The 10638-nt window shown below is 47.6% G+C and overlaps 1 protein-coding gene across 1 annotated transcript in view; it reads right to left on the bottom strand.

Annotated features, from left to right (window-relative positions):
- GNA13 (G protein subunit alpha 13) overlaps positions 1 to 4336 on the bottom strand; it is a 29929-nt gene extending 25593 nt beyond the window's left edge. Inside the window, exons 1-2 of the mRNA XM_050908350.1 lie at positions 4054 to 4336; positions 1843 to 2069 (exon numbers count right to left, since the gene is read on the bottom strand). Of these exons, the coding sequence (XP_050764307.1) occupies positions 1843 to 2069; positions 4054 to 4336 (510 nt within the window). The remainder of the gene's footprint in view (positions 1 to 1842; positions 2070 to 4053) is intronic.
- Between the last annotated feature and the right edge of the window lie 6302 nt (positions 4337 to 10638).

A 10638-nucleotide genomic window follows, 5' to 3' on the forward strand; every position in this document is an offset into this window, starting at 1 on the left:
TGCCACTCTGCCACCCACATGGAACTCTGTCATAACTGAAGCTGGAAGCTTACTGGGGTAAAACAGAGACTTCACGCTTGGCCAGCGCTGATCACACTGCTTGCACTCAATACAATGACATCATTCAGCTTCTATTTTTTTTTTTTCATGTTTATAACTTGGCATAAATATCTCGGGCTGAGATTTTGAAAGGATTTAGGAAATAAAGCAATGTAAGTATAAATAAAGCAGTTACTTTCAAAAATTAGTATTAGGACAGTACTCAACTATTAAGAGCACTTAAAAAAAAAATTATTGAGTTCTGCCTAAAACACAACATGATCCATACATATTTTTGCAGAGAATATTATACAGATTTAGGGATTTCCAAAAGAAAGCAATAGGTTTTTTTCTGTCGGATTCAGAAGAACACATTCTTCAAATCCTACTCAAAGCGAAACTCTGCACATGCTTCAGTTATGGAAAGAACCTACTTCTCAGAGACTCAAGACGACAGAATAGTAATAGCTCCCTTTTCCTTTGCTACTTAGCCTGAAGTCACTAAACATGCTTAATCAAAGACAAAACAATTTAACAGATTTTAAAACAGATCACTCCAGCACAGCAATTACATCACTAGAAGTCACATCTGCACCATAAGGATCTTGACTATAGCAGAGCAATTACCCTTTTATGATCACTTTGAAGGCAAAACGCAAGGAGCAACAGGTCTCATCAGAAACTTCCTTACATGCTCAGAACTAGGCTGGGCAGGTGATAGGCTACTCGAGCACCTGCCCATTCTGCAATCTCTGGAAGACATTCCATGATCAGGGCAATACATATTTATAGAGTATTTACACAACCTAGTTAAGTCAGAGTATGATTACATAACCATTCATAATAGCTCAACAGGAGACATCATCAGCTATTGTTCAGATTCACACTAACACAAAGGTTATTTTTAAGACATAAAAACACAAAGCCACTTAGGTTTAAGAGACCTACAAGAACAGACTTAATCTATTTTAAGGTTCTCAGCCCCCACCCCCACAAAACCCTATGCCACTGGCATTTACTACACAAGTCTATGAACCAATAAACAGCAAATTTAACTTAAATTCTTCATTTCCTTTTGCAGCATTTGCATGGAAACGGAGCAAAGGGACTTCAGCTGTCACAGACAGTTAAAGCTCCAGCTCCAGAATCAAGACATGTTTCTTTTTCCTTTCCAACCCCACTACTGAATTGTATACTCCATCTCAACCCCACTATTAAATTGTATACTCCATCCTCAGCTGAGAACTTCAATATAACAAAAATCTCATTACATGAGTATTAACACAGACATTCAAAATTAAACAGGAAGTATACAGAGGGAATGTTTGCTAGATTGCTCAAATTGGAATAGAGAAGGGAGTGGTTTTTAAATTCTTCTCATTAACCCATGCATATCTTTTCTTAAAAATCACATTACTATTAAGTCTTCCTTTATTGCAAACCATTTGTTTTGTTTTGTTTTTTCAAGTCGATGCACTAGTTAACAAAGGGTGGAAATAATCATATGGTAAAAACACTACACAGGTAGTAGCTTTGTTACAAAACATAAAGGCCCTCTATACCTCAGCTTTCTCACATATGAAATGAGGACAATTATGTCAGAAGCTCTTTATTAGTCTTGTTTTTAAAAAAAGGGGCGAAAGGAGCTAAATGCATCTGTTTGCAATACTACAGTGTAACAGTCTACCATTCAAAAATGCTTAAGATCCATAAGGAGGCCGCTTGATCAGCGTTTTATGGAAAAGCAACACAGGAACAAGAATCGTATGTACTCAATTAAAAACACTGAAACACAGATCTTACCAGCTGGAATTCTCTGCGCCTGTCGTACGCGTGCTGGATACCACTATCCGCCCATAGAGCTCTTATGGCTGGAAGGTACTGTAAAAAAACTGCCGTCTCCACCATGCCTTGCACCACCATGACTGACCGAGTATCAAAAGCCATCATCGTATCTCCATTACTCTGGTTAGCAGGATCTCCCCAAGGGATATGAAGTTTCTCTCTGGCATCTACGAGGACTCTCACACCTTTAACAACATGAAAGAGCACTGCAATTAGAGTTTCTCAGCATCTACTATTTCACTAGCCTACAAATCTGCAAAGATTGAAACAATGCACCTACTCTGTACAGTCAAAGCTCAATAGGACTATCCACCCAGTAAGAAATCAGCAAGTTTCTGAAAAATTGACTGAAGGCACTACATTTTCAAGTAATATCAAAACTCAAATATTTGCTATCAGAAAAACATGTCCATGATCAACAGTATAATAGCCATAGTACAAGTTTAATTCTTGACAAAAGTGCTATTTTTAGTTACTAAATCTCCAATCTGTGCTACCAAGCAAACTCTTTTACCTGGCACAAATACAAGACAAACAAAGTGTGTCTAAAAGCTTAGTTCAGAATACGTTAAACCATCTGACGGCTTATTTTAAGGTTCCCTAGTTTTTGTATTCTAATGAACTTGGTATGTAGTTATATCAAATGGTAGAGAGTTATCACTGCCTTTAACATTTTCAGAGATATGAAGACAATATTTACTAAAATCATAGCACTTTCTAAAAAGCATGTTTTTACTGCTTAAATGCAGAAGGAGTTGTATCACCTAAACACTTCCCTGCACTTTTGTTGTTGTTGTTGTTTTGGTAAATATTCTCTAGAAGAAACAGAATATTTTAAACTTCTCTCATAAAGGACTTTAAAAAAAAAAAACCACCATTGTGCTCATACTGATAAGGGAAATGCAGGGAAATGAATTCTAGTCCTAAATTTACTGATGAAAAAATAAAAAGAAAAAAGAAAATTCCAGAAAAAATAAGCAACTGTAAAGGCATAGGGACAGGTGTAAGGAAATTAAGATGTAGTAACAAATGACTGTATAACAACATACTTGTTCAATGCCAAAGTATTTTTTCAAGCTTCATTCTCTTTCCATAATTTTTCTATCCGTCAAAAGCAATGACTGCAGGAAAGCAGCCTCCAAAAAAGATCTGCAGTTCCTACGTGTATACTTTCACAGAGTAGGAAGTACCTTACTTCATTAATACAACTATAACCTGGTCAAGATAGATGCTCGTGATTTCTACTGCCTTGCTATTTATAGTTTTTCCAGGCTTGATTTGTAAACAGTTTTGTAAAACAGTTCTCTTTAAGAACCACTGGATCTCAGTCCCCTTCAAGAGCGGGGCTGAGGTCTGACAACGCTTTGCTGTTTTCAGAAACTTAGTTAAGACTTTGTCCAACTATTACACCGTCCAAACCGAAAATCTGATGAGCGATTTAGATAAGAGAGAGAAAATAAGTGAGGATGACAGCAGCGAAATCAAGAGCCCGCTCCTAAACTGTGTGTGGAGGTTTTGGCAATGCATCTATGAAAAGTGGCTCTGCGTGCGGGTTTCTGTTAATTGATGTGTCAGCCTAGTTTCCAACACGATGGCAACGTTTCTTCCACTGAAGCGAAATGCAGAGAGCGCTTCCTCCTCGGGCACAGGACACGTCTCATCCTCACGCACTTTCAGGTGCATCTTCCCCCCATCCATTATCGCCCATTACTGCGATCGCATTACCAGGAAATGGCAAAGCTCCGGACTTCACGGACTGAAACCGCTGCTCCCATGGCGAGAGCTGAAGCCGCCCTCGGCAGCACGGCGGGCCGCACCCGGGCCAGCGCCCACCGCGGGGGACGCCCCGTCACGGCCAGGGTGACATCCCGCGGGCCCGGAGAGGGGGGGGGGGGGCTGCTCCCCGGCCGCTGACGCCGGCAGCGCGGAGCCGCCCGTCCTCGGCGGGAGGAAGAGTGAGGCGCCCGAAACGAAAGCGCCGACCGTGCGGGAGGAGGCAGCGACCCCGCGGCTCTCACCGGCCCGAGGGACACCCCCCCCGCCCCGGCCCCGGCTCCCGCCCTGAGGGCGCCACCTCCCCACCCTCCCCGGCCGGGCCGTGCCTCCGCAGGCCGCCGGCCCGGTGCCTCGCGGGGCGGGCCGGCCCCGGCGCCGCCGCCGCTCACCCACCCTTGATCACGTTGCTGTAGATGGTGGCGCGGAACTCCTCGCGGGCCGCCCGGTCCCAGTCCTGCCCGTGGATGATCCGCATCTGCTTGAGGAAAGTGGACTTGCCGCTCTCGCCCGCGCCCAGCAGCAGGATCTTGACGAGGCGCTTCACGTACGTCTTCTCGCGGTTGAGGCACTTGTCGATCTCCTTGGACTTGCGCTGCTGCTCGGCCTCGCCGCTGGTGAGCAGGCAGCCGGGGAAGCAGCCCGACAGCACGGAACGCGACGGCAGGAAGTCCGCCATCTTAGCGAGCACTGCCAGCGAGGGGAGCGGCCGCCCGGCCCGGCCCGCACCAGCCCGCTCTCTGCCCGCGCATGCGCGCCCGGCGCCCCGCCCCGCCCTGCCATGTGACGCCCTCCCTCCCGCCTCACACGCCCGCTCACGTGACCGCGGGGCGCCGCTGCCCGCCGGCAGCCGCGGCCCGCGTCACGTGACGCGCCCATTGCCCCGCCGCAGTCCGCCCCGGGGGGGGTGGGGTGTCGCGTGACAGCGGCTCGCGCCCGCCCTTGGCGGGAGCCCCGCCCACGAGCGGCGCCTCACAGGAAATGGCGGGAGGCGGCGGCTGCGGCCGCCCTTGCCTCCGTTACCGGCGGGGCCGCGTTCGCAGCCGTAACCGAAGCGAAGTGTGCACTCGTGTGAGCGAGAATGAGGCCCAGGCGCAGCCGGTCCCGGCGGCGGCACCTCTGCCACGGCCCCGCAGCCGCTGCAGAGAAGCTGAGAGGCGAACGGCCGGGGCAGGTCAGCCTTCGGTCAGGGGGGGCAGGATGAAGCTTGCCAGCTAAGCAGTTTTTGTTCTCGGTACAAAAAGAAAATAGTTTCGTTAAAACGCTTTGAACAATTTGGCACGTACTTCCTCTTTGCTCCTCTGAGAAGAGATTTCCAGTACTGCTGGGATACGGCATCGGGCTCAGCAAACACACTGGTTCTGGGCCTCACGCGGGGGCTGTGCACAGGCAGAGTGATAAAAAGCAAGTGGAACTTTTTATACATTACTAAGTTAAAAGAAACAAAGACAGTATTTTCAAGTGCTCAATAGTAAAATTTTCCTGAAAGCTGGCAACCCTTCATGTGATGGGTAGAGCAAATAATAGGCTGAGGGACGTGCAAGGACTTAAAATGCCACTGTTCGTGTGACCCATCCCTGAGCACAATTTTTCTGTTCGTCATTTGTGCAAAAAATTAACTTCCCATCAATTACAAGGCAAAAAGATACAGTAACCTTTTGTATTGCTTCGGTTATTGATGCAACTTTTCAAAACTACTCAGAGGAGCCTCACCTACAAGGTGTTTGTCAGATCAGCAAGTCTGTGGTCTCACGTACCTGCTCACTGACGCAGGTTATGTTCTGTAGGCATAAGGACAGAGATAAAACACACATGACTGAAAAGCAAGCACACATGCATGTGTGGTGCAGCTCAGTTGCAAGCACGTATGTCCATGTCATGCTTTCCTGACATGGCTATTTATAGTGTGGAAATCACATACATGCAATTACATATGCAAAGATTACATTAAACATTTGTCTCTTCTTACATCTCCTTAACTTTGATATCCGCTGACTTTTTCTCTCAATGTTTTTCTCAATTAAACTAATAATCTTAAGTTAGAAAAAGGAAGAAATGACTGAGCAAACTGTGAGATGAGTTTAGCACAAGGAAATGTCACTTTGCCTCAACTGGAAGGACCTCCTTCAAAATCTGCGATGAGTATCAGTGTTCACACCTTAGACACAGGATGGCCCCACATGGAGATAAATTCCACATGAATTATTCCATATGGCCTTACCAAAAAAAACCCCCATCTCTCATAGGAGAGCAGGATGTGGTATAAAATTCATATAGTCATGCAAGAAGCACATCCTGGTGGTCTTGGTATGAACGTGGAAGCCAGTCATTCCTGAGCTCTAGTCCAAGTTTTAAAACTCAGAGATCTTTGCTGGTTTGACACAGCTCTCATCTCACCTTCAGAAATGCAGAGGACTCCTGAGTTTCTACAATTCCTCTTGGAGTTAAGTAGTTTTCAGTGAATGAAAATCCTACCAATGTTTCTCCTTTCGCGCTTCTTGTCTGCAAAGTGAAACTGGTAACAGCACTTGTGCTTTCCTTCAAAAAGTTTCATGTTCTTGCTAAGGGAGAATGAACATTTATTGCCTCTTAGTGCAGGAGAGAGTTAAAAACAAGGAAGCCAAGAACAAAATGTAGAAACAATATTGGTTGCCTACTTTTTGAGAAGCTAATTAACACCTACCGGTGAAGTATAACCAAAAAAACATATGCCATAAGCAGTAGAAGCAGATTAAGAAAATCATAGTTATGCAGCAGAGAACCAACAGCCAAGCTTGCGCAAGGGTGGCATAACGAGTCCTTGCCTTCCAGGCCAGCAGCGAGATGCACCTAAAGTGTGGGCTACAACAATAAAGGATGAATGAATGAATGAAGAGTAAAAGCTGTTTTCTGGTGTCTGCCAACAGCAGTATCACCTTCCTAACCCAGGGCATTCCTCACCAGAGGCCAGAACTGCTTCAGGACAGACAGGCATCTCCTCGGGCTACCTGTGCTTCCTTTCAAGGTGGCTTCCATCTATTGTTGGTCTCCCTGGCAGTCTCAGTTTTGCCCTTTTCCTTCCCCTTTTTCCTCCTTTCACTTCCCTTTCCCCCATGAACGCGCCTACGCGGTGACTTTGCTAAAGCCTGCCTTTGCTCTGGCCTCTCCCTCCGGCTGCCCCGCACAACCATCACGCTCCGGGCGTCTGCTTCCTGCCGTCCCTCTCGGCGCAGGTCCCTGCCACTCCTGCCTGCTGCCACCCCGCTTTCTCAAATTTGTCACCTCATTCTCAAATACTGTCATTCCACACTTCCAGCTGCCCAGGTCACCTAAGTCTTGGGTAGTCCCTGCCCTCCGCCCAGTGCTGCCCTACCTCCTCTACCCTTCAAGTTCCCAGCGGCTGCCAAGCCCTCCAAAACCTCCTAGGTATGCTGCTCCCAATCTCCTGGCACAGAGGCATGGCTCTCAGCAGGCTGCAGAGCGGGAAGGGCTATTCCTGTGCTGAGGATGACAGTATTCCCTGGAGAGGACACTGAAGTGAGCTCAGCATCATCCAGCTCAGCAGGGGAAGCCAAATAGCTCAGTCCTGGGTCAGGTGTTAACCCAGCTGCATCCTCTCAGCCCAGCAGCCAGGCTTCATCTCTAAGGCAGGGTGCGTAAGGTCTCTCTCTGTTTTGCTTTTTTCCTTCCTCTTTGTCACTTCTTTCCTTAGTTTCATGTCCCTGGAAAGTCCAGGAGTGACGGGAAGCAAATGCTGCCCATTCGTGCTCACAGCTCTTCCCATGTGGCTGCTAAGGAAGCTTCTTGTTCTCAGTGCTCCTGACCTACCAGACATGACAATGGACTCTGGAGATACTGCTTTAACTGTTGCCTTGCTGGGAGACCTGAGATTAAGTCATATCTCTCTTTATGCCACAGTTTGCACTATTTTTTTTTTTCTTTGTAAACTGCTTTGAAATCTTCCTGGAAGGAACTGCATACTGAAATTCAGCCTCTGCTTGCCACGCTCACAGTACCATTCTTGTTGCTTCACTTACGTTACCCCTTCCTTCCCCTCAGGGCTGTCCCCAGTTTCCTTAGATAGAAAGGTAGTTTACTCACCACATGCCTTTTGTGTTGCATGATTCAACTTCTGATGTGTGAAGAAGGGGCAACCACGTAGGAAATGTTATCTTTAAAAAAAGGGGGGATTCCCTCTGCAGTGCTTTCCACAAGAGAAACTGTTGAGAATTGTGAGCGGGTCTGTTGAGAACGATCACAGCTTATGGGGGCTTCACAAGCAGAACAGAGGGACAAAATTCAGCTCTCACCAGACCCTTCCCTGGCCGGGACACACTCTGTGCAGGCTGAGAGGGATCTGGGGGCTCTGGAGGGCACGTGGGCGTGCACCATTGCCCTGTGATGCATTGACCACGAGCGTATTTTCACTATAGCGTCATGTACGTCCTGCGTGGGGTGTGAACATCCATGTGAACTTGCAGTTACATAAATAGCACTGCATTTACTGTAGAAAGCAGGCACTGGGAGGTAAAGCGGACTCCCCAGGAAACATCTTTTGTCATTATTTGGGGTGCAAAAAGGCCAGGACTGACTTGAAGAGCCAGAAATCAGCAGGGAGTCTGCACAGCTGCTGCTGGTGCTCTCTGCTGCTCTCCCCCACCGTTCGAGTCCCTTGCTTTCTTGACCGACAAATTCACACATAAAATGGCCAGACTGTGTCAGGGACTGTCGAATTGTTTGCTCTCCACAAGTGCGGGTTTGCGTGATTAGAGGCCCAGGAGTGTCTGCCCTTCACAAACTTGTATAATCTGATTTAAATGCCTCGTGCTTCACGTGGCAGATTGCTGTAGCGCATTAACTGCTGGGGTAGTTCACCTGGGCAGCAGGTGAAATGCGGTTCATCTCTGATCTTGTGTTTGGTGGTTTGGGTTATTTATGGATGTTAACAAAGATGAATTTACATTGGACATCTTCTATGCAAAGGCACAAACTAGCTTTGTAATGGAGAGAGAAATATCCTTAGGCTTTACTTTAGCTTGTCAGAGAAGACTAGAAATGGAAAAAAAATCCACACCTGGTCTACAAGGGGGTGTCTGTGGTGGATCAGCAGGATTTAAAATTACTGGGAGCTTTGGAGCTCAGCAAGGTTGAAGAGCTCATACCTCAGCTTGAGCTCTTCAGAGCTATTTCTCCTGGATCTCTTGCACGGAAATTTTGTTATTTCTGAATTCATTTGTAGACCCAGTTTTCAAGTGCTTCTCATGAATAAGACACCAGTATTCCTCAGTGGAACTTTTAAAGTCAGTATTTTGGGATGAAATGACCATTTTTATTCCTCTAAGTATGTGGGGCACATGCAGTTGGTGGTGATTGATCCTTTACCTAGGCCTCACCTAGAGTACTTCTGACTCCTTCCACCACCCAGGAGGGGGAAGGAAAATAGCTGTTCAGAGGTACCATTTGTAGTTTATAACAAGTTTTCCCAGTTTGCCTACCAAACCAGGAAACTGAGCAACATCTTTTTGTGTGCTGTTTACCCTGATATTACGTCCAAAAGAATTACTTACATGTATAGAGATCCGATTCGCCTGCCAGTATCTGTCTCTCTCAAACAGAGATGGAATCACTTTTTTTAGCTAGCATCATCAAAATGCCTGCATGCCTTCACTGTCCTTTCCCTTCCTTCCTCTGACTTCACTCTGAATTCCCTCTCTCCTGCTGTTTGCCTCCAGGACCATCTGTGCTACTGGAGTTTCTGTCACCTTTGCCATTTCAGAGGGCCCCTGGCATCTGAGCTTGGTTTTGAAGAACCAAACAGCACCTCAACACTTGAATTATGAGACACTGCAAGCGTGTGAAGAACTCTCCTCCTGCTCCTTTTGGCCATCAGCTGATGCCTTGAAGCATGAGGTATGATAACTTTGATACTAGCATGTGGAATGACAGAGGTTACTCATAATCGTTAAATCACATAGCAGCACAGAGCAGGGGAGGGTGGAAAAGCCGCCTGGAAAGTAAGGAGTGTCTGATCCAGCAGCTGCTGTGACTCACGGGGGGATTTCACATGGGGATGACTCTGAACAGACACAGGAGAAAGGCCTTCCAAAGCACTGGCTTGCACAGATACTGTGAAAGAGCAGAGATAAAGATAAAACACTTCCATGAGGGCAGCAAAGCAACTGGGAAAGCAGCCCGTGCCTTCAGGGTATTACTACGAATGGAAAAAGTGCTCTGCTCCAAGTTCAGAGCCAACGCGCTTTCCTCAAGTGTGCGAACCACAGATTGTAACATCAGAACGGTCGCAGACACCGTGGCGGGGAAGGCACTGCCCCGAGAAACAGCTATGCACGTGTGTGGGAAGCGTGGGCGCTCCCTGCGTGACTTGGAAACACGGATGTGTAGTGTGTGATGTGCACGTGCATGAGGTATAAATGCGCCTGTATGACCTGTGCCCGCGTGCCCAAGGGACACGTGGGAGCATATGCCGGCAGCATTGGGTGGCATCTGCTCACGGAGAGCGTGGTGCGAGTGCCTGCTCAGTACGCGTACACATGGCACTCCGTGCACACAGACCTGCGAGCGCACACTCCCATGCGTGCGTGTTCTCTGTGTGGTGTGCAGGGAGGCAGGCACACACCATGTGTAGGTGCACGATGTGCAAAGGGCAATGTGCCCATGTGGCTGGCAGGAATTCCTGGGAATGCCTTATACGAGCCCTGGCACAATTAGATTCTGTGAGTGAGGACCCAGCCCTCTCCTCCTGCCCAGCTGTGCTGGCAGGCCAAGCCTGGGGCAGCAGGAGGGAATTCCACCATTTTCTGAAGAAACCAGAAAAACAGAGCTCTTGGTTTCCAGTGCTGCCAGTCGGGTACTGTTCCCCCACCCACTGGCACGCGACAGCTCCCTGGTGAGGAAGCACTCTGTAACCCTGTCATCTTCCTCTGGTCACTGTTAGTCACAGTTTCCCCACATGGCAAAGCCACCAACCCCCCAAAAACCACC

Source organism: Gymnogyps californianus, chromosome 19 (genome assembly GCF_018139145.2).
Source record: "Gymnogyps californianus isolate 813 chromosome 19, ASM1813914v2, whole genome shotgun sequence".
Taxonomy (NCBI): Eukaryota; Metazoa; Chordata; class Aves; order Accipitriformes; family Cathartidae; genus Gymnogyps; species Gymnogyps californianus.